Here is a 23615-nt window from a genome sequence, read left to right as displayed (position 1 = left end):
ATTGAAACGCGTTATTGGCCTGATAACAAAGTTTAAAGATCTGACCTACGTGCAATCGTCGCAACGTCGACCCTGCGAGGCTGAATCAATTGGTGCTCACTTATTGTCGACTGTATTACCTGACGACGTCACCGCAGCACAATTGTAGATGTTGTATTATCTTTTCAAAGGATTCGATGACGTAAAATTGCTGGTTAAAAAAATAATGCGGAACTGACATTGTTAGTTAGTATCCACAGGTTTCGAAGTTATCGCCGTTTCGTATTGTGGCCTGATAAATGTACAATTAATAGCCGTTCGAGCAATTCCGCAAAACTGGAAATTCTTTGGCCACAAAACGCCTTGGTAATTTCGTAATTGTGTGGTGGTAATAATCTCGCTCTTTGACTTTGATTTACATTGCTTATGGAAAAATGTGCGGCGGTTCAGAGAGTCTTATAAAAGCAGCGCTGTGGAATGCCTGATCATGATCGATCAGAATTATTGATTCGTCATTGACGATCTAACAAATCAAAGTATAGGAATGTTTTTTACTCAAGGAACGGTCGAATATGTAAAACATGTAGTCCGATATAGAGAAAATGAAAAATTCTCGTCATTTGAAATTTTCAGCAACACCCTGGAAACTTTTGCATATATAATCGATTGAAATCAGGCCGTTTGAATTCAGAATAAATTAGGTACGTATCCTGAACATAGCGGTAGTACAGATACGTCCCTTCGATAGTTCGTTAAATTACAAGCCGTTAACAGAAAGGAACTAATTTTGGTGAAATCACCGAGGTGTGATCTTGAGAATGGACAAAGTGCAATTAGGTGAAATTTTAGAATTTCAAAATTCCGTTCACCGAGTATCCCGATTTTGAGCAACCTAGATAAAACTAGTATTTCCACACCTAGGGATGATAAAATCCTCGAACAATTACCCCAATAAAAACGGTGTTGAAAACCATAAAAGATGGAAATTGAATAACAAAATATCTAAAGAACGAGACGGTTCGAGTCTTGTTGTTGTCAAGTTGCGACGGTTGCCAGGGACGACGATGCCACGTGTTGTGTTTCACTCTATACCTGTAGGTCCACACATTATTACAGCCAACAAGTTACAGTGTGATTTATGAATGACCGAAGCCGCCGCCACGTCGCGACGACGTCACACACGAGGGGGTCTCTCGGAAAGTTGGAACGGATCATTTTTACTCTATGATGCGAGCTAGGAGGGGGAGGGAGAGGGAGAGGGGGAGGCCTTGCCTCCTGTCATCGATTAATTGCCGCCTCACTTTTATAATCCCCTACCCGTATCATGCTAGCCTTGTTCTCTGTACGATTGTTCTGACAAAAAAATTCACCAGTCATCGACACCGGTTTGTTTTGGGATCCACCATAGATAGATACATATGTACATATACAGATAGATACGTATATCTGTGCCTGCCTGGCGCTGACACGTGAATCTTGTCTATGTTATTGGTTAGAAATTTTTTTTACTACTACAAATGTCAGCCGATAAAGTCGAATGTGTTTTCGTATTTTCAAGAAATTGCAACTTAAGACTAAACATTTCGCGGAAATATTTACGAAACGCAAGATAAATCAGTTAAATATATCAGTGTTGTTGCCACCGTGCAAAATTATCCTCTTAAGTTATTATTCGAGGAAGAATCTTTACGTAAAACCGCATAAATAAGAGCAAAACCGGTCAAAATCGTTCGTGGTTTGTTTTTTTCTCCATTTTTTTTCTGCTAAGAACGTATTTTTTATCTTTATCGGTTACACAAGTCGCTGTAAGCTACACAGTCGTGATGTGTTTTTTTTTTTTTTTTTCTTCTTTATCATCGCTCTACAAGCTCGTGTTTTGACATCACAACGATACGCCGAGTCTCATCGAAGAATCTTTAGTACGCTTGACTATGATTATTATATTTTTTTCAATATCTAAGGTGCGCGTACACGTCTTCGTTGGGCAATCACGGTACTCGTGAGGTGTAAAGTTTATGAAAGAAACTCGATCTCGGAATGTTTACATTTCGTTACTAGCTGGAATAAAAACACTAAAGACAGATCCAGGAGAGAAATGATAAAGTCAGTTTCCAAAATATACTCAAGCGAATGAAATTCTCGCAAATTTCGTCGACGTTAAAATCTGTTTACATACACAACTTAATTCCCGGTTGGGCGGGAGAAAAAAAACTTGTCGTAGCGCTTCATCGGCGGAGCTGGTTCAAGTAAAGCAAACAAAGGTTACCCTCAAGGAGAATTAAACAACGTCTCGCCGGATGTTTACGCGTAAATAAAATTTGCGAAAAGTCGGAAATTTCCGATCGAATTATTGGGGCTAAAAACCGAGAGAAGAAAGAAAGTAAAACGCCAACTGGCGATACACTCACCGGCAATCCTGAGAACCGCTCTGTCAGCTGGATCGAGCTGCAGGATGCTGAGCGGCTTATCCTTGGCCCATTCCTTCAGGCTGCCGTCGAGCTCGAACTCCATCCTCCCTTTATTGTTTCGAACCTCGACGTCCTCGATAGTAAAATGCTAGCGAAACGGGGTGCGAATTTATCCCGGGTCTGATCGTCGAAATCCGAATCACTGATCATCTCCGAGGATCACACACGGTCCCGTTAACCTCTGTTCATTCATAGCGCCGCCGGGCTGCTGACTTCTCTCAAGGTGCGAGATCAGAGCCGAGAAACTCGCCGATGACAGTCGTCGGTACGACTTTGAGCTGCACGCGGGGTGAAAAACAGTCGAAACTTGGCGTCGACCCTCCTCGGTAACTTCACTTCACTCACACACGCACTCTCCCTCTCTCTCTGTCACTCTATCTCTCTCCGCGATTCTTATCAGTTATCACCGCTGGCTCGGAGGTTACTCGGGGTTAAAAAATTCGCGATATCTTTGCGAGGCAACGCGCCGGCTTTCCTTCCTCCACCTTTGACAACCACCCGCACCGCAGCTGCAGCGCGACGACTTGTCAGGCGATTCCGACGTGAGGCGCCTCGCTTGCCTTCCTTCGTACCGCCAGCCGCCGCGAACCTCGCTCGTCGTTTGTTTATTGGCCAACGACGCCGGCTTCCGGTTCCTCGGCACGCCGCCAGGGGCGCTTCGCTCGCTGTCGCGATATTACGCTGCGCGACTTAACCCAGAGATGCGATGCGATGCTCGTCGACGATGCAGAGGCGGGGGCGATGCGATGCGATGCGCCGATCAGCTTCCTTTCCTCTTCCTCTCTTATTTTTCCTACGTTTTTTTTTTTTTTTTTTTTTACCCAGGTGTACGGTGCTCACGCTCAACGGTACCACGGCCCATTATTCTACACCATTCCGACGATGTATTATTGTCTATTCTGTTCTCTCTCCATCGAATTATAATACGTATAATCTTCGTTTCTTTACCAACGCCGAGAAATATACGTCAGAACACACTCGATTCCGAATTCATTTTTCCTGTGTAACTCTGATGACTGATTAGATCCCAGCTTTTGCTTTACGCGGTACAGCGATGTGATCGTCCACCTACAACTTCGGATCTCGTACGCGGATTGACAATGAGCTCGTTAAAGGTTTTCGAAACTCCGTAGGAACCGCGTGTTTCTCTTCGCAACAACGACTCGCACTGCGGATAAACAAATGACGCGTAATAGCGCTGTGCAATTGTTTCTCTGCCGTGCGCCATGTAGCTCATAATTCGTATAGAGTGACACCGCGTTTCATTGTCAGTTTCTACGCGAAACCGGAAGTTGTTGGTAGACTTTCGGAAGCGTATGATTTGTGAAAGAAATTACGAAACCGATGAATTTTTCATTGTAGATTATACGAATTGTTGTTGTTATTTTTAGCTAGCGTTGTTACACCCACGTAGATACGTACTACGGAATGATTCGTTCAATCAACGCTTTGTTGCCGAACCTGCGCACCGACTGACCCGTTTCCGCAACGGACAAATCTGTATTTAACCTAAAGAGATAGATTGCAGCGGGGCTTTTGACAATTGCTACTACACGAGGTTAACGAACCCTCGGAGTTGTTTGAAACTTCTCAACGGCTCTGCGGACGTCATTCGCGGAACGTGCAGTTCGTTACAAGATATTACAAGAGTAACAAAAATCAAGATGAATAATGATTATAATAATAATAATAATAATAATAATAGTAAAGAATTTTAAAACTGTCAGCGTCGCGCAGTTAGACGCGGATATAATTTCAATCGCGTGATTCACTCCTGATCGTGACGTTCTCGGTGAATCACGGGTTTAATACAGGAGTTTTTTTCCACTTTCAGCTTCTCGAATGGAAAGGGGTGAGAGAACGGTCGTAGTCCGAACAAGGATATACGCGATATCTTGTCTTCCGTGAACTGCACCTTGCATGCAACTCGAAAATTACGTAATGTGAGGGAACCTGTATAAGCGTATATAACGCGAGGCGATGTTATCTAACGTCGGAGCGGCTTAGAGCGACATAATTACTACTGTGTGAACTGCTGTCTTTTATTTCACTCTTTTTCGCTCGAAATACTCGACTTTGTATTGATCAAATTAAAATTTACTCAGTTGTGTACGAGTCAACGTAATCTTCCACTCAGCTGAAACACGATTACACCAACGACAAAAAAAAAATATGTCAAACAATTTCGGTCAGTGATGATGATGTTGCTGTTGTATCGATACGGCAAGAGTAAGAAAAACAAAAACAGTCGAACAGAATTTAATTATTCATACAAATTTGTCGTCACAGAACGACGTCTGATATATTCTCTAAAAGAAATGAATTACATTTGAAAGAAGTAGAATTTCTAGAAGAGTCTCTATCGACTATCCGTGTCAGTGGCAGTAGTCCAGGGTTATCGTCGAAAATAAGATTCTAGAGACGATTACTCGGGTTGTAAATAGAGTCAGAACTGTACGATGACGTTTCGTCGCTTGATCATCTGACGGCGGAAAGCCAAAAGAGTAAAAATCAATGTCTACCGGTTGAACACTCGCACGTATCCGGTCACAGTTATCCGTTATTTGGCTCCAACCAGGGTTGGTCGACACAGAATTGAACCCCGAGCACTATTTTTCAATTCGCAAATTCTTTGTCAGTTATCACAGCGAGTTTTACGTCAGAAATACGACCCGGTTACCTCAGCAGTTCGACAGACGACGCGCCTAGCAGACGGCATTTTGGCTCTACACGTCGAAAGACGATCATCCGACCTCTTCCGGACTTTCACGAAGCTCGTAGCCAGCTGCGTTAACGCAACTTAAAATTCGATACGAGACTTACCGGCCGCGTAACTTCGTCCCGCCTCGTGCGATCGTCTTTTTTTTTTTTGTTTTTCTTTTTTTCTTTCAAGATTACGATTACTTGGTCGATACGTTTGCTTAGACGTATTTGTACTGTTGTACTCCTAAAAGGTTACGGCTCAATCTAATCTCGACGAAATACGATCTAGCGTAAGATTCTGTATACATCTAGATATTATATACCTACTATACTAACAAAGGTATACATATACAATGAGAATGCAGAAACATCAATGACTTTTATGAATAGTTTGCCTACTCGACATCCTCGCAATCCCTGGTATATTATAAAAGCTGTTTCGAGCGTCAAGAGCGAGCACTGACTTATTCAGAATTTTCCTCTTTCTCGAAACCTCGGGACGATTAAAATTTTTTTTTTCCGCCATGGGGTAATTTATAAGGCATCAGTGAGAATTATATGAAAATATTTTTGATACTTGGAAAGACTGCCGGCGTTTTGTAAATAGAATAACACCGAACGTTTTGTTAAGATTAAATGTACCTATAAACGCTACGAACACGCAAAGCATTGCAACACGCGAGAATAGCGCGCTGCGATTTATCGTTTCTTACTGATGCAAAGCTGCTGTTCGAAAATATAGGGAATCTCGATGATTCTTTTGATAATATGAGTAGAAATTTCACCCAGAGCACACGAAATGAGAATGTGATAATTTGGCGAATCTTAATTGTTTTCATGTATTCAGCTCGATAGCAAAAACTAATCGTACTCTGAGAACGATTTCCCTTATCCACTCTATACGATAAAAAAGTTTTCAACAATTTTATCGAAGAAGTTACAAGATGTACGAAAAGCAGCATGGCGTCGAAAAAATAATCAGCTGTTCGTTTTAGATGAATCATACGAATATCACAGCACAGAAACTTTCGTGCAAGCTGCCAGGCTCTTATACGGTTACATTGATTCAATATAGCGTAGAAAATACGATGAAACCCGAAATTTACAATCAAATATGACATTATTGGTGCATGTTAAATTTCAATGTGGCCGCCGCACGAGTTTTTGAGGAAGTTGTTAAACATCAAGGTGATCACGTCAAGGGTCTGATATTCTACCCGGCATTCCGTCGATACTGATGTATTCGAAAGGTAGATCGTTTTCTACTAGTTTAAAAATTCGTCACGGTATATTGCGAAACGAATCGATGAGCACGACGGATGTACACTTGAACCCTGATCCGTCAAGTTTTTAGCTTCGTGAGATGTTTTCCATATTTACAGAATCTTGCGGAATATATATTCAGAGATTATGAAGGAAGAAAAATGAGTAAATCTGTAGATGCATTAAGAGTAGCTATATGTTTATCGTACCGAATGACAAGACGAATTCCTATTGCGTAACGCTGTAGGTACACGCGTATGTACGTATGTATGTAAATGAACTCGGTGTTAAAATAACGATTATAATAAAAATGATTTTATGACCGTCTGATTTCGCTGGCGGCTATTGAATGCGAAATCGGAGTTCCAGATCTAACGGAACGACTGTTTCTTATTCATATATTCGAAAACTACGCGAGAACTTCCAGGTAATCTGACGTAAAATCATTGAAATGTAATCCTCTACTTGTTGTGTAAATCAACGGAAGGTGTGAGATCATAGCTATAAAAGGCGCTTTCAGCTTTTAAAACTATTATTGTGTCCTCTCGGCAATATGCCTTAACAACCTTCGCTACCACTTATTATTGGTTGATGTCACGACTAAAATAAGGTAGCTGACACCGTATGTATACATCCGACATGTTAAGTCCATTTCAAATGATTGCCTCCTGTCACATTACAATCAGTAAGGATCTGCTGCATGATAACACTGTCCAGGCATCACTTGCGAAATATCTTGACGACAAAATCTATGCTGTGGTGATTTTTGAATTGATTTTTGCTCTGTTTTTATTTATCTGATACTTGCAGGTTGGGTCAACAAACTGACGAAGAAACAAATTTTCTCGTGATTAAAAATTGTATATTATAAATATGAATATAAATATTGCAAATATGATGGAATGACTAGATATTTCATTGTATACGTGTAACTACGACTAGAAGAATCACTTAAATACTCCCACGTAACCGTCTGTTGGCGGCAAACGTTGCGCATATTTCAATATTAGAGATCAAATTTCAATTTATTCGAATTGATTCATGTTAAATACGATACGTCACCGAAAAATCGTTAATTGATTTCGATTGTTATCAATGAAAATTTCAGTGACCAATTTTTTATAAACCTTCGTCGTGATGAATAGTTAATTTGTATGCTATTCCACAGATTTCCGTACAAATTTTTCACACTGAGCGACCTGCGCTTTGCCAGATGCAATATACATATCTATTTGCGTGATTGAGCGACGTGCTTAAAATAGGTAGTATGAATTAATCAGTTTCTTTTTTGTGAAACGTCACATTATCCGACCTACAGATCACTAATTTCAAGCTGCAAGCTTGCAATCCCTCGCAGAGTAAATATTTCGTTTTGCTAATGGTAATTTTCTTAAATGAATTGAATGTCCCAACTTGAAATAACATTTGATATGATCCTCAATTTTTTCCGCAATGTTTCGGTATCTCTGACGTTTGACGTTTGAGAAAACCTGTACTTTGTAATTCAAGCTACTCACTAGCCTGTGTTCGTGCATTTCATTCATTTTGCATTGCAGCTAACTGAACTGGCGATTATATCAGTCCGAGACTAAGGGCGAGCGACTTGCATAGCTTTGAAAGCTGCTAAACTTAGTAGAATTCACTTCTATGTACCTTTCATGGGATTAATACACATTCTGGTATTTCGCCTACCGCGAAATTTTACCCTGTGTTTCAAATATTATATATTTTCGTATTCTTTAACACATCTTTCACTTTTTTATCTCCGCTGGTAGCAGCACGCCAGACGAGCTCCAAATTATCTTGCGTCGCGTATTTTTCTCTTTGAAGTTTACCGATCAGATCTTCTTTTTGCCTCAGTAATTGCTTAAGGCGTTCCAATTCGCGCTGATATTCCGTTTTCATTTTATCCGCACCGATTTCCTGACTTTTTATATGCTTCTCTACAGTCTTCAGTTGTTCCTTTGCTCCCGCCTGTACACTCTGAAAATTTGAGCGTAATAAATCAAGTAAAATGTTGTTTTACACTAAAAACATTTATGGATGGTTTGGAATGTGATCTCAGATTCTTGAGCTTACCTTTATTTGATTTTTTAAATTTCCCATTCGATTGACGATACTGTCACCAAGATACTGATAATTCTCGTTTTCTTTTTCTCTTTCTTGCAGTACAACTGATAGCTCTCGGTTCTCTTTGACCAATCTCTCCTGTTCAGCTGCTAACTCCTCACAGTATCCAGCTGTCTTGTTTAATTGCCGCTTTAGCGAGTCCCGGGACACTTGGATAGAATATATAGAATTCTGCAGATGTTCTAACTTATGTTGAGTCCGTCTACAGGTGAAAATTCATGATTACAGAATACGTGACAATTAAGAATTGACGTCGAATATTATCCATCGAGATGCTCACACTACCAGAACATGATCAAATAAATAATCGAAAAAAATACACAACTTACTTTAAATTTTTTTCCAAACACTTGACTGTGGTTTTAAGCTGTTCCCTTTCTGCAGTGACCATTATCAGCTGTCTCTCATTTTCAGGTTGAGTTTCCTCCAGATATTTTATTTTGTTGAGAAGCTTTTGTTTTTCCAACTCATACTGACTCTTCAATTCCTCAAATAAATGCTTACACTCATCAATTGCTGCCATGTGCACAGAAACTGGCATCGTTCGTTCGTTATTGTGCTTCAATTTCTCGTAACCTTCGTTAAGAATTTCGTATTTCCCTTGAATATTACTGAGCTCTGATTTGCAGGCCAGAAAATCATTGTGTATTTTTTCATTATCGCGCGACATAGACTCAACCTTTTTTTCGTATACAGCGTGTATCTCCACTAGCTTCTGCTTAAGCAATGAGACCTGCTTAATCAGAAGATCATTTTGTTCCTTTACCACTGTTGCGTCTCGAGTGAGTTCTTCGATTTCTTCTGTTTTACTCTTCAGCTGTAATAAAGTTATGTAAAATAGTAAGATGAAAGTCAATGAAAAATAAAGATAACGAATGATCTTACTGTGACAACAATACCTTTGACATTAGGTCTTTTATTTCTTTGTGCAACATTTCATTTTCGGCAACTATGTCTTTACATCTTCCACTAAACTCTTCGATTTCTTTGCCATATTTTTTTATAAGATCATCTTTTTCCGACAGATTTTCCTGGTAAGCATCGAGCAACGGGCCCAGAGCATGAATATTGACTCGACCCCATGATTCTAACATTTTGTTAGTATCATTCGTTGTATCAACTTCACAAGCAGTGCCAGTGTCAATTTGTTGCAAGCCGTTACGATCCTCTTGCCTTAACTTGTCTTGATACCTCTCAATTTCCACATTAAGCTTATAGATTAAATTTTTCAGCAAGCCCAAGTCTTCTGTGAGTTGTAATTTGTCTGCTTTCAACTTTTGAGTGACAATCAAGAGATGATTTTTCTCCTCTTCTATCCCCTGAGCAAACTGTGTCAACTCCTCGTGATGTATATGCAGTTTTCTGTAATCAGTTTCTCGCTGATTTAAAAGTTCTTTGAGCTTTATATTCTCTGTGTTAATATCTTTGCAAGCAATCTGCATCTTTTCATTTTTGTTCTGTAATTTGATTATCAGTGCTTCCTTATCTCTCAGATCCTTAGCCGTACCTGAGAAATAAAAATAACCAAATTTTGATTGCAATGAAAGAATAAGGTGAACACCAGAGTGAAAAAAGCTTCTCACTTTGTTGTATACCGGAATCTCCAGCAGATGATTCCAATCTAGATGCCAATTTTTCATTTTCTTCGAGTAGGCGCTGTATATCTTTTTGGAGATGGCGCTTACTCCTACTTTTTGATGTTGAGGCATTTTCATTTTCAGGATTCATATCCTGTGTGTCATTAGGTGAGAGTTTAAGCTTTGGAGCGTGTCTGGATCTAGATACGTGTTTGTGGCGGTGTCTGGATCTGTGAACTGGTTCTAGATCTGTGCCATCAGGTGCCAAAGATCTGTGTTTATTATGCTGTGAGAGCAATGCAGAATAAAATACATAAATTAATCAGGTGAAATGAGGCTGAAATTTTCTAATCTGAATACTATTTTCTACATTAAATGTACTTCTCAACGTCTTTAGGAAGATCGTAAAACAGTGAACATAAGAATTACGGAATTCGAATACCTAACCTAACTGAACCTAATACAACAAGCTTGTTTTCTATCTAATTTATGACAAACTGAACGTATTGCTAAAAAAAAAATTAACAATGTGGTTATTTCCAGCATAAAGCAATCGTATTTAAATTCTTATCTAGTTTCATTCCGATGACAACTAAATGAAAACTGCCGAATTGTACCTTTCGTCCAGAACGTTTTTCGTGGCAGTTATCAAAATTTGTGACAGGTGCTCCATAGAAATATGACATGGCACAATCATGAAGAAAAAAGCTTTCGTACAGAGTGGGAAAAATGTATTCTTCGAAAGTAATTGGGCCTTCTTTTGTAACGCTGAAACTTCACAACAAAGGCTACGACGATACGTTTGTCGATCAAAAATACTTTAAACACCGCGTCGCTCTCGAGCAACGATATTTAACTCTTTGATTTAACTCACTTGGGCTTAAGGCTGGATTACATTACAGCGACTAGTGAGTGCGCCATTACCATTGGCCACAGATAATGTATTATCGCATAGAGGGGCTCGGGGTAATATCTTCTGCCAATGATACCACCGCATTTTATCCGTCACTACAATGAAAGTTTAGCTTTCGGTTTGTTATTTTAGGTTTCAAACACCAGGGCGGCGGCACCATCTACATACCATGGTTAGAAGGCAAACTTTTCAAATATCTAGTATTAACAAGTGGGCTGATATAAATACAAAGGATGCATTCTTTCATTGATTTCTTATCTCTATTTTTTATGCAGCCAAAATTAGGTCTGTAGCTGTTATTACAGGATGCTATAGTCAGTCTTTACCGACCGAGTGAAATATCATTATCTTTCAGTATTATTAAAGCCTACGCAGCGATGATGTGAAAATGTCACAAGTCAGCGCAATTCTATATGCAATACAGAGTCTGAATATCCAAAAAATTTTTTTTTGCTTTGCTGCCAAAAGATGACCAGGAAATGTACTCTTGTCATTGATTGATTGACCACTGATTGTAGAAATATATTTCCTGGCTTTAATCTCGCACTGCACAAAAAAGTTTTTGGATATTTTTGTTCGGAATTATATGTTGAACTGGGTTGACAGCGGCATTTTCACATCATCGCTGCGTAGGCTTCGATAATGATGAAAAAGAGTGAAATTTTACTCTATCGGTGAATACTGACTACAGCATCCTCTTGATTTCTTATTTTTTACCAATCCTATTATATAATTGGCTTACAGAAGCGGCATGCTCTGATAGCTTAATGTGTAGATTCACAGAATAATCATTTTTCAAGATACATGCAAGTAATTGTTATCAATTTGGAGTTACGGAAAAAAATATCCTGTAACATGCTCGTCAATTATATTCAGTCGTTTCGTATCTACAATTGACCCGCGAATATCTCATGGACCGTGCCAGCTCGATTTCAATATAATATCACAACTACAGCGCAATATACAAAAAAAAAACCGTTGAACTCTCGAAACGTTAACCTACTTGATTTAATTTTATCAGTCACGTGTTTCGAAACGTTTGATAGTCATGCAAATAAAATATCTACTATGTACAATATCGTGAAAGAAATTGTGAATTATTCATAGTAATTATCTCTGTTATACTTCCTGGTACGAGATAAGCTGTTTATATTTTTCCAAGTTTGAAAAGCTGCAGCCTTTCAAAGTGTTACTTTGTACTTAGTAATTCTCGATGTACATTACGTTGTTCGTCAAGATAACGTTGTCTATGGACTATAATAATCCTGATTAGTTTCAATTTGACCTGGAATTTTGCGAGCCGCCCGATGTATGAGGCTGGCTAATCATGTAATTACTAATTACACGATTAGCCAGCTGTTTAAACCAGCTGGGTACCCACGAATATTTGCGCAAAATTTCTTATTCTAATTAATGCTTAAAATAATGTACAATGGGCAGCTGTTATTCCGCACTTATCGTTGAGGAATATTTTCTATCCGAGGAGATGACATGGAGTTATGGTTAAAACGTGAAATTCAAAAGTCGATGCGATGTCTGTTCATTAGTTGTTTCACGAATAGCGCATTTCCAGAAAAGATAACTTATACGCAAGTGAGCATATAAACTATAATTTATTGTGTCGCGTTGTAAAATTATCACGATATCCTAATTTCCTTATCAGCCGAATATGCAAATTTAATAAGTATTCGTCGTCAAACAGGATACGGTTTGGATAGAATCGAAATACGTACATACCTTGGTAAGGGTTCGGTAATGTTGAAATTTCGCGTGATTAGAGGAAGTTTATCATTTTCAATGCACTTCACGCTCTTGTTATTGTGGGCAACCTATCTGGATAATTACATTTCCAACTTGGAATTTACCTCGCTATATGTTACACACTTCTGTAACACAACAATTTGCTTGAAGTGGCATAAACAAACTTCGGAAAACGCAGCTACTGCATTTGAATATCATGAAATGTTTGCAAACTCATAATTATGATTATACGTATTCGATGACCCAGTTACCGAGTTCGAAAATAATTAATCGTCAAGGTGACATTCCTTGTCCTTAACCGTAGATTTGGCTGGAAAATTGTTTTACCTTCGTTGTTTAAGGTTGACACAATAATTGATGAATTGTGGAAGTTAAAGATTCTCGATAAATCGAGAGAAAAATACGAAGCTTACAATACTTGCGACTTCGTGTTTCCCTAAAATTGATTTCAAACGGGTAAATATTCTTAATATCAAACAAACATCCAAAGTTTTCACCAAGGTGCCAATGACACCGGCTGGTTTGGTTGTTGTGGCACCATAAGATAAGCGCTCGTCTATCGTGCCTCTACGAATGTTGATTCAGCGCCCTGAAAGCTGACTGTATAAATCGCGTGCAGTGACCATCGGGGAGTCATCAGATTTTTTTACGCTTTAGTTTTTAGGCGTCTAAACATTTTCTTTATATCCAAGCGGTATTTGCAGTATTTTGGAGGTCTCTTTAGTATGAAAACATAGAGCTTTCATATGCACAAGTGTTATCAGTGCTTTCAGTTCGCGAGTTACCGGCGTGTGCTGCTGTTGGGCTATAAGAACGACCACGGTATTTAAAACCGCGACAGTCGCGTAAAGTGCCACAATCTTGTACGATGACAAGTGAGTAATTTAATGACAGCTGGTTTAATCTGTCCAAATAATTATATGGTCGTTTGAATTTCGCGTTAATTTAGAGTAATACCTTAATCGTGTAGTATTCTTCAATCGAAGAAATATTTTTTAAAACACACTTGTTTAACAAGTTCTATGTTGAGCTAAAATTTTCTATGACGGAGATAGAATGCGTTTTAGGTATGATCTCATTGGAATACAATGATTGGTAAAATTTAATTCTCTAGATTATGCTCGTACTATTCGCGTTAAATACTGTCGAGTCCATCATTTTCACTCACGATATCTTTTATAGACGTTTCGCATGACAATGGAGAAGCTGCCACGGGTCTCTTGAATGTTATGTTCCTTTTTTGTGTTGCATTTTTCGATTTTAATTAACAGTCGAAAATAATACATTGCACAAACTTTGCATCATTTTTATATCGATAGTTTGAGGGCGATAGTTTAATCTTATAGTCCAGCTTAATATCGGTAAGTGTACACGTAAAATTTTTTCGAACGTCAAATGATTGATTGATTGATTGATTGTTCAGTTTATTATGCCTTGGTAGCACCCTGAGGCAAATTACAAAGCTATGGAATAACTAGAAATAAGTCGGTAATTAGGTTTAGAATAATAAGTAGAAAAGAAATATAAGAGAATAAGAAAAAATAATATAAAATAAGTAACATAATAATAAAAATAAAAATGCATTAGAAATAAAGATCTGAATATTTAAATGAGAAATAGTGAGTAATTTGTACTAATAATACAAAATACTTAAATGATACTGATATTATGAGAAAAACAGAATAATGATTAATCCAACATGTCTAAGTCAACATGTCAAAAATGTCTAAGCCATGATTCCGTCTAAGGAAAAGAGATAATTTCGTAGTCGGACTTTTAGGATCGAAAGTGAAGATGACGTTACTACTTCCTCAGGGAGGGAGTGCCGGAAATAAATAGCTGTTAGGAAAAAAGAGTACCTGTAGGTAGTTGTGCGGTGTTGGGGTATGAAAATGTGATAATTGCTCAGGTGTGAATTCAATTGAACTCTCGATCGTGATGCACGGATAGTATATTACCGCGTTGATTTTTACAACTACGACGAACCAAGAATCGGTTGTACAACTAGAATTTCGCCCGGCGAATTATACACGCACCATTGCTTTATCTGTGCTATTTTCTTATCTGACATACTAATTCGAACAAGCACCGAGAGAATTTTCGAGTCGTAGTTACTACGTAGTAGTATTTAACTATTAACATTTTTTACCATCATTGAAAAATACAGCTCAGAGTACAAAAGGAAAATGAGTTTGTGAATGTGCGAGTCAAAATTTAGTACGCATTACTATTATTTTTGATTATGGCTGCTAGCGTAACATTTTCTTGTAATTCCAATAATCCTCAAACCGTTATCACAACGACATCAATTTTAACAATGTTTTTTAGTAACTATAACAAATCAAATATTGCTCAATGTGAAGTTGTAAAAATTTCAGTACGAATTTTTGCCCCATCATAATGAGTTGATCTCGAAGATTGGTCTAGATCTTCATTGACCTCAGAGCGTTATCGTTTACAGTTCTATATACGCACTATAAAAACTGTAATAATCATTTACACTACGTCTTCAGTCCAATGCCAACGATGAGCGGTATTTTGTTTGATTAGTATACGCAGCACACGTTACATGCCACTGAGAAGAATTATGAAAATGTATTCGTGCCTACACCTGCAGGCACAGAGCGTTACTCCACACCTGTACATCGCACAACAGTACGATCAGATAACTATTGTTATTCGAGTCAACTGACAACAATCAGACTTTGTTAAGAACTGCACAATTTTGCAAGGCAGACGCACTAAATATATTTGCTCTACGTCTACGTTACACAAATAGTTAGAAATCGGTGTTTGCGATTACAAACACGAACCGCTCTCTTATCATGGTAGTAAGTTCGACGGAGAGAATTACTCGCGTCCTCGCATGTAAATCCTATTTGCGACACCAGCAAAGTCGTGCCTGCACGTAAAAGAAGTCGATAAATGAGCAAAATAAAGACAATTTTCGCCTCGAGTTACGCATGACGTGAAACAAACGACGCTTGGTCATTTATCTTGGACCAATAAAAAGCTCACACAGACGCGGAACAGAAGGGCTTATTTTTAAGAAACTCTTGCGGATTTTTCCTTGCTCAATCTTACCAATCGGGTTGCGGTTGCCAGTTATGATTGACTGATTGAGTCGTACGGTACAGCTGGTTTGAATTTTCAAGCATATTTTCGTTGGTCACGCAGACTAACCAACGTCGCTCGATTCGCTTTACAGAATACTTGGCACTGGTAGCTCTCGTAGTTGGCTGGTCGACGAAGACCTGGGCCATAGACGCGGGTTGTGATTACTACCAAGTCATTTCACCCGGGAAAACGTACTACGTCTACAGCCCTGGGTACCCCGAGTCTTACACTGGCCAACATTCGTGTCGGTGGTACGCGAAGAGCGCAACGAAGGTCAAGATCAGTTGTCAGACCTTTTCCCTGCCAGCCGTGAGTACAGAAACTGAATTATTTCTCCCTCGACGAGCCCGTAAGGGCTGTAAATCGTAGCCCCGTTCCGTCCGGTCGGATGGATGAATCGAAAACTGCGCAGAATGCACTCAAAGCCATTCGAACACTTGTTCCTACACAGTCCAACAACTGCGCCGGAGACAGACTTTCCATCTCCCCAAGTGGTAACCTTCAGCTGGCCGATGCGCACAATTACTGCGGAGTCGGAACCTTCGACACCACGTCCAATGGCAACAACATGAACATCGTCTTCACGGCGTTTAAGGGAACCAGCGGAGGCAGGTTTCTCTGCACCCTCGAAGCGACGCCCAATGCCTCTTCACCGACCTGCAACTGCGGATGGAAGAAGCAGGTAAATATTCTATGGACTTCCACATCCTTTCGTCAATTTCACCGATTCGAGTTAGAAGCTTGACCTGAACACGAGGTTTCGATCCTTAACGAGGCTATTTTTCTCGCTACAGTCAAGAATCGTTGGTGGCACAACGACGGTTGTCAACGAGTTTCCGATGATGGCTGGAATCGTCGATGTCAATAAGCGACTCGTCTTCTGTGGCGCAACCATTATCTCCCCAACTGTCGTTGCATCCGCCGCTCACTGCTTGCAGAACATGCCTACTAAAGAAACCGCCGTTTTGGTTGGGGATCATGACGTTTCTACTGGTGGGCATGCAATTTTACCGCTGAGACTCACGATTAGATTTTAACCACGGAGAAAAAAGTCGAACTAAAAATTTACAACTTGACAAGCTTAACGATACAGCGAAAGCTTTTTTCTGACTTAAGTTAAGTTGCTGATCTAATTATGAGTTACGTTAAAATGTACAATATGTTCAGGTACCGATACATCGGCAGCGGTACTTCACCTCGTTGCCAAAATACTTCTTCATCCATCGTATAGCGTGGATACTAACGCAAATGACATTTCGTTAGTATTCACGCTGGAACCCATTGTTTTTAATATGGATGTGGGTCCAGCGTGTCTTCCCTTCGCATACGCCTCGACGACGTTCGTTGGAAATGAGGTTGAAATGTTAGGTACGTCGTCGAATTGTTTAAGATTCCGAATTTCACGTATGTTCCTGTTCTTACAATTTTATGTCCCATATCTTCGAAATTTCATCCCCAATTTTGATATTGTATTTCCAGGCTGGGGCACGCTCGAGTTTGCCGGAGCGAAATCAGACGTCTTACAAAAAGTCAAGGTGAACGTCACGTCGATTAATCGTTGTCAGCAATCGTTTCCACAGGTTACAAACAAACAAATCTGCACTTATACACCGGGAAAAGACGCTTGTCAGGTAATATAAGAAGAATGCTGCGCAACATCCGGTGACTTGTAATATTAATGCACATCGATTAAAAATTTACCCCTCGCAGTTTGACAGTGGCGGACCTCTTCTCTGGCAAAATGAATACAATGGGAGATTATTTCTCATTGGAATAATCAGTTTCGGAGAACTTTGTGCCGACAAGAAGCCCGCTGTTAACACTCGTATGGGTGCGTACCTGGACTGGATCTTATCGAACACGCCAGGTATAAAGATAAATTTATAATTTTCTTCCACATACTCGTCGATCTTGGGGATCCCATTCAATAGAATAACCAACTGCTTTGTGGTATTTCAGACGGTTACTGCAGGGTTCAGTGAAACGGCGTTCCGCAACTGCACGTAGCTAGTTGCAAGTCTTCGTAAATTTCGGCTACGAGAGTCGATGACTTATTTGAAGTATGAAAAAACGCTTGTACATAATCATAATTTAATAAAACATTCGTAGTATAAATGATCATTGGTACTGAGTTTGCCCATTTCAATTTGCGATGAATTCCAGTCGCTACAAGTGACCGAAGAAAATCAGAAAAAGGTATTTTTATTATCTTTGTATGACGTAACCTCGATCCTTACTCTGGGAGTCGTTATGTGAAAAATTTATCTCTCCAGGCAGTTGAACTATTGTAGAAGGAAATTATTTTCCACCGTTTGCACTTCTAATTTTCATCAAGATAATTATGCATGAGATGTTCTTGAACACGCTAATTGGAAGAGAAGCTTCAGCAACAGAAAAAATGATAAAAATAAAATATACGAATTTAAAACGAAACCATCCTTAAAACTGAAGTAAAAACAACGTTCCGGACAATTTTAATTCGACTTATCTACTTAGACTTAAAAAGTTACGACAGAGAGGTCAAGGACACTTGACGTGTTTACGGAATGTGGATTTTTAATCAGCTTTCGTCCAAAGCAAAACATTTTTCCACGTGTACGGTGAGTCCGACAGTGAGAATGGTCTAGTTTTTCGACATTTAAATGAAAAGTAATAATTTTTCAAAGGCAGACGATTTTTTAATCGTATTTATGCCCTGTTTTCGACGACCCCGAAACTTCGCTATATGAATCAATTGAATCGTAATTCAGTTTTATACGTTTCACCCTATCGCAGACACATCGGATACATGGAACTCGACGTTATTAAATAGCCATAAGTCCGAAGCGTCTACGTGAGTGGCCTAATCCCTGATCTTTCCGTAAACTCTTGAACAGTGAAATCTCATACCCCGTCCACTTTTCTGCGAGAACGTGTCTCAGCTACCAATTCCCGACGTAATTGAACGGAGATTCAACGTCGGGCGCAACTACGACAAATTTCCACGATTAATCCTAGCTCCAATAAGTTGAGTTTTATTGTTTTCCAAACGGCGACCGACGACTAAGAAACGACGGAGTCGATTCGTCCAGAGAATAAATCGGATGAAACGAAAGTAACCTTCGTGTCCTTTTCCTCCGCTGCGTAGAATGCGAAAAATGCTCGAGGAAATATATCTTCTGCTTCGGTGTGCATTGGAAAGCTCTGCAATCTCGATTATTTCTCAACAATCTATCGGCTCGTTCGCTCAATACTACAAGACCGCATGTTTGATCCGAAAAGCTCTGATCAATTACGAGTGGCTCTTGCGCATGTGATCGTTTGCTGCGATATTAGGGAGAGATTACACTGACGTAAGTAGGCTTTAAGCGGAATTGTGTGGAACGTATAGAACAGGCTGTTGCTAAAGTGAACGGCGCCCGAATATTAGACAAACAATGTATAATTATTAATGAATCCATGAATGAGGATGTGACGTTTAAAACTCAGCGTAGGGCGGTTGGATGCTTACGCAAACGCGCTGTACATTCTATCAGCTGCGTTTCATGGCCCGATTATGAGTTTGGTGTACGTAGGAAAAAATGCGGGCTTAGACTCGAGGTGAAGACGTGCAAGGCGGACGGTTCTTGGAAGATCTGCGACAGTCTTGGTACGCCAAAAGTAAGGTAAAGCTCGTGAAGAAGTGGGAACAGATGTCTCGTGGAATACGCCAAGGGAGAATATTTCCCGGGATTTGACCTGCCTTGAATAAGTCGCGTCACAGTGGGAGCTTCCCAAGGATAATGAGGTGAAAGTCAGGATCCGTGACTCGTCTCTGCTCAAAGACAGACGCGGTCAAAGCAAAAGTACCTGATGGCATTGTTCGTCCAAGGAGAGCTTTGAAAGTTCCTTTTGCGATATTATTTCATGATGAATGTATTTTTCGGGAAGCCAAGAATATGCGCAGACCTGATCTCAGTGCCCTTTGCTTGCTGGGAATATCCACTCTTGAGATGAGCGGACGTTGTGTGTTCCTCGAATCGTTTCACTCGGTCACTTTGCACAGATCGCTGGAAAAGATTGCTGATTTGACGATGCTTTGTTGTACGGTTTCATCCTCGACCCACTTTCCGTCAACTTGCACTCCATTCCTGCCTCCTTATCCCTGATCTCCACATCGAATGGGAGCAATCTTCACCCCGGTTTACTGGCTACCTAATAACGTCGACCGTTTCGGACCTGAGCTCGATTCCAGAAGGTGAAACAGGAGGTTTCAGGTCATCGGGTACGACACGGTGACTTAAGACAAATGATACAACCTTAGGTATACTGTTAACAAGAAGTTTCAGAGTCGCGATTGATTGATGATTACGTATCGGAAGGTGAACGGTATAAAACTCATTCGGCGAAGGTTTCATCTCGAAAGAAGAGAAAAAAATACTGGAAGTGAGAATGCTGAAACACTTCAGTATTCAAAGTTCAGGTAACCGTGCGAATCTATCCAAATATTATCACAGAACACGAAATGATTTTATGCGGGCATTATTTTCTATCAACAGTAAATAGCACCTTCTTTTTTTCACAGTTTAAGCCGTGCTACAAGTGGGATATTCTCTAACACGTTGAAGAATTGAAAGTTCAATTTTGCAGGGTGGTCTAGTCGAAGTACGGTGACAGATTGTGAGGTCCTTGAGGAAAATACCGTGCGAAGAACGAAGCTGAGTAACGTAGACGGCCTGTTCCAAAAGATTGTACGTTCCATATCCGGCGAAACGGAGCTTTTACAAAAAAATGTCAGCGTAACGGTGCACAGGTATTGCACAATGGGTACAATGCGCGAATCCTCACCTATATCTTAGAAAGCATTTCGATCAACGCTGCTGCGGTTCGCAGACTCGATGCCTGAACCAGATTCGCGAACACGGGGGTGACTGCGACGTACTTTGAGAAATGACGTCACGGGGGTGTGTTCGACCCCGGTGGAGGTTAGTAATGAAAGGGAGGTGTGTGGATGCATGGATGAGGTGTAGAGGCGGAACGGCTTCTGACTTCTCCCGTACCAGCTGGCGTAACGCGTCGTCGAATGAGGGGAACCCCGATATTGCCGGTACGCCGGCACTCTGTTTCTCCCCTCGTCCGTTTCCGCCCCCATTTACCTCCCCCATCTTTATACCGAACGCGCCCCCAGCGGAGCAGAAATACGAGGCAACGTCACCGGAATCCGCCGCCCACGCAAACCGCGCCGATCGATGGGAAGGATTTCGTTTAAGGGGCTTTCACAACGGCGACGAGAATCCAATGGAAAATTACACCGAGCTTGCGCTCTGTCTCTAACGATAAGTCAGCCTTGATTCACCGCTGGCCGCACTTTGGTTTGGTGGGAAAGTGACAGCCTACGACGGAATTCCGTGATTGAATAAACCGCTAAACCTTCATTGCACGTGATAATCGCCTTGTGGTTTCTGGGCAGAACTGAGCCGTTATGAATGGTCGTGCTAACACTTTCAAACACGTCATTACATAATTTGTACCTCTATCGCATGGAACGGATTTGCAGATATTCATAAAAAGGACCGATCGTTTTAGAAAAATCCTTCGAGATATATCATCATACGCTTTAGCGGTTTCAAAACATTCAATTCTACCGGTTGTGAACGATGCTCAAAGCCATGGGCGATGACCGTTGGACTGGAAATATGCAGACCTGACCTGCGTCGCAACAGCGCTGATAATTTCGGATGAAAATTTGAATATTTATTTAATTTATTCATTTATTCATTTATTCGGATACACAACATAACATCCTCCTATGTGACTAAAAGGAGAAAGGTTCTGCAGGATGCAATAAAACCTCTTTGCAGACCCGAGAAAACAAAAGATTTGTTTACGCACTTAATTGTTTACGATGAAAGTCCTGTCCTCTGGTATCTTATTAATTTACACCCTACATGCACCATTGAGATTCGAGCAATGCTATGGTTTGATCACCAAAGTATTCGGGCTTGCAGGTGGACTGAAGAAAAAATTTCAAACTATCGGAAAAAAGAGTGTATAATGACTTTCAAATTGCCATTTATCGTGCCGCATATAATACCGTGATCCAACACAACTGTTTTCGTAAACATCTGTCTACAAAGTGTTTGAAATTGATTCTAAGACCACTCGCGGTACGTTGAATATAATTTGTTGTTGCGTTGATAATATTGGCATAGATTTTTGCTCCGTATCGCCAGTATTTCGTAAAATTACGACGAAGATTGGAGAAAAATGTTAGACGGAGATGCGAGGCCTCGATAATAAACGCTCTAATTAATTTAGCCACATTTTAGTCGGGAGTATTTTGAGACGTGAACTCGTGACATTTTTTGAGGGATCGCCGCCGCTTATTATATAGGCATGCCCATCTCTATGTATAGCCATAGCCTATATAAATATACAACGTAAATGTATATTGATTTTCTAGCGCATTGAAAACTCCGTACTCAAATGAGTACGCCTTTTAATTCTCTATTTTTTTTTACAAAACTTATTCAACTTGTCCATCGTGGCGGTATTAACCTGTTAGTACAAAACTGGATCGCGGTCTTGGACGGCTTCGCAATCCCAACGATGAAATAAGAGGTTTGCTGTGTGCGGGTTCGCATTCTGCAATTGACAATAAAAAAAAATTCCTTCCGTAATTCACAGGATCTATAGATACATCCACGTATCATATTACTCGTGGTTTGAGGGTCTTACATCAGTCGAAATGAATTCGTATTAATCAGCGTCGAACTGACAATGAAACTTTGCGTGACATAGAACCGTTCAACTTGTCCCACCAACGGTGTTTGCAAAAATCCATTTACCCGAAGCTTAACACTGTGAGTGTTTTCGTAACGGTCAAAGTTGTAATTACAGCGTTGAAACCAGCGCTATCGAAACTGAAATTGTTATTAGCATGACAAACGATAAGTGCCGCTTACTTTTCGTGTTAACACGGAAGAAGTAAAATAGCAAATTTTCACTCAAAACTACAGTAAAAGAGGCACCCTTGAAGGTTTTTGGTTAAAAATGCCCGTGTCAACTATATTTCTTCACTATAAACGTAGCAGATTTTACTCTGCAGACACTGATTTTCAATATTTGTAAAGTAAATTCACCATTTTACGAACTATTTTTTACAAAAAAAACCTGTTGTTACCCTCTTTTCCTGCACTTTTGAGTAAAATATGCTCTTTTATCCTCTTCGTGTGACTATTCTTCTAATATTTATCATATTACATGTCAGCATGGAAATTTCAGTTGAGTAATCACTTTTTATTTTCTAATTTTGTACTTAGCCTCCCCCTCCCACCTAGTTTAAATAATAATGTAACAAAAACACGTTCTCTCCTAATAATCGGTGTACCCTTTGTTCATTAGCAATTCATTTATCGTCGGTGGATAAGTGGTCAGCGTGTAATGGGGTTATTTAAAAATTTGCATAAGAAGACACGAGCCGTTCTTTACACTGCAAGCAGGGAGCTAGGGAGCGCAATTTAGGGTTCAAGGCCTACACAAGCACGTTGAAAAGGTCCCTGGTTAAGTTAGGGTCGCGTCGCAGATGCGTGTGAGCGATGGTGAATGGTATGAAAAAGGATTGAAAAAAGTAAGTCCTCCGAAGGTCGACGTGTCGGCCAAATATTATGAGATCAGAAGAAAAGAGGAATAGACTGAGAGAAAAATTACCTTTCTTGAATCATTTGTTTGCGTTTCTCTCTCTCT

At 40.0% G+C, this 23615-nt stretch overlaps 3 protein-coding genes across 12 annotated transcripts in view; 1 reads left to right on the top strand and 2 right to left on the bottom strand.

Moving 5' to 3' along the window:
• The window catches only part of LOC124300175 (microtubule-actin cross-linking factor 1), a 173204-nt gene extending 170088 nt beyond the window's left edge, over nucleotides 1-3116 (bottom strand). For 4 of the 8 annotated variants that reach the window (XM_046753905.1, XM_046753906.1, XM_046753907.1 and 1 more), the window contains exon 1: nucleotides 2388-3116. In XM_046753905.1, coding sequence (XP_046609861.1) covers nucleotides 2388-2490 — 103 coding nt within the window. In that variant the 5' untranslated portion in view covers nucleotides 2491-3116. The remainder of the gene's footprint in view (nucleotides 1-2387) is intronic. The other 4 variants (XM_046753920.1, XM_046753921.1, XM_046753911.1 and 1 more) reach the window with 3 other exon arrangements.
• Nucleotides 3117-7817: 4701 nt separating this feature from the next.
• LOC124300177 (centrosomal protein of 89 kDa) lies at nucleotides 7818-12904 on the bottom strand. Of its 3 annotated transcripts, none has more exons than XM_046753925.1 (6): nucleotides 12771-12904; nucleotides 10127-10406; nucleotides 9443-10050; nucleotides 8873-9360; nucleotides 8493-8745; nucleotides 7818-8396 (listed from the first exon to the last, which is right to left on the bottom strand). In XM_046753925.1, the coding sequence occupies exons 2-6, from the start codon at nucleotides 10269-10271 to the stop codon at nucleotides 8127-8129; spliced, it is 1764 nt and encodes a 587-aa protein (XP_046609881.1). In that variant the 5' UTR covers nucleotides 10272-10406; nucleotides 12771-12904; the 3' UTR covers nucleotides 7818-8126. The 3 variants fall into 3 exon arrangements, with proteins under 3 accessions (XP_046609881.1, XP_046609882.1, XP_046609880.1); XM_046753926.1 differs by lacking the exon at nucleotides 12771-12904 and adding an exon at nucleotides 10995-11013; XM_046753924.1 differs by lacking the exon at nucleotides 12771-12904 and adding an exon at nucleotides 10738-10984.
• A 530-nt stretch (nucleotides 12905-13434) lies between these two features.
• LOC124300179 (venom serine protease 34-like) lies at nucleotides 13435-18029 on the top strand. Its single transcript, XM_046753933.1, has 8 exons — nucleotides 13435-13669; nucleotides 16003-16220; nucleotides 16363-16593; nucleotides 16706-16904; nucleotides 17079-17279; nucleotides 17391-17542; nucleotides 17622-17778; nucleotides 17871-18029. Exons 1-8 carry the CDS (start codon nucleotides 13663-13665, stop codon nucleotides 17891-17893), a joined length of 1188 nt encoding a protein of 395 aa, XP_046609889.1. The 5' UTR covers nucleotides 13435-13662; the 3' UTR covers nucleotides 17894-18029.
• The last annotated feature ends 5586 nt before the right edge of the window (nucleotides 18030-23615 follow it).

This window comes from Neodiprion virginianus, chromosome 3, assembly GCF_021901495.1.
Source record: "Neodiprion virginianus isolate iyNeoVirg1 chromosome 3, iyNeoVirg1.1, whole genome shotgun sequence".
Classification (NCBI taxonomy): Eukaryota; Metazoa; Arthropoda; class Insecta; order Hymenoptera; family Diprionidae; genus Neodiprion; species Neodiprion virginianus.
Note: the sequence above shows the minus strand (reverse complement) of the source record. Positions and strands in the feature narration are given on the sequence as shown.

Coding starts and splice junctions, on each gene's coding strand:
- LOC124300177 (XM_046753924.1), bottom strand. CDS start 10,806: ATGTCATATTTCTATGGAGCACCTGTCACAAATTTTGATAACTGCCAC. Junction 9,361..9,442: donor TAAAAGACCTAATGTCAAAG/GTATTGTTGTCA, acceptor ACTTTATTACAG/CTGAAGAGTAAAACAGAAGA. Junction 8,746..8,872: donor TGTTTGGAAAAAAATTTAAA/GTAAGTTGTGTA, acceptor TTTCACCTGTAG/ACGGACTCAACATAAGTTAG.
- LOC124300179 (XM_046753933.1), top strand. Junction 17,543..17,621: donor CGGGAAAAGACGCTTGTCAG/GTAATATAAGAA, acceptor TACCCCTCGCAG/TTTGACAGTGGCGGACCTCT. Junction 17,779..17,870: donor GATCTTATCGAACACGCCAG/GTATAAAGATAA, acceptor GTGGTATTTCAG/ACGGTTACTGCAGGGTTCAG.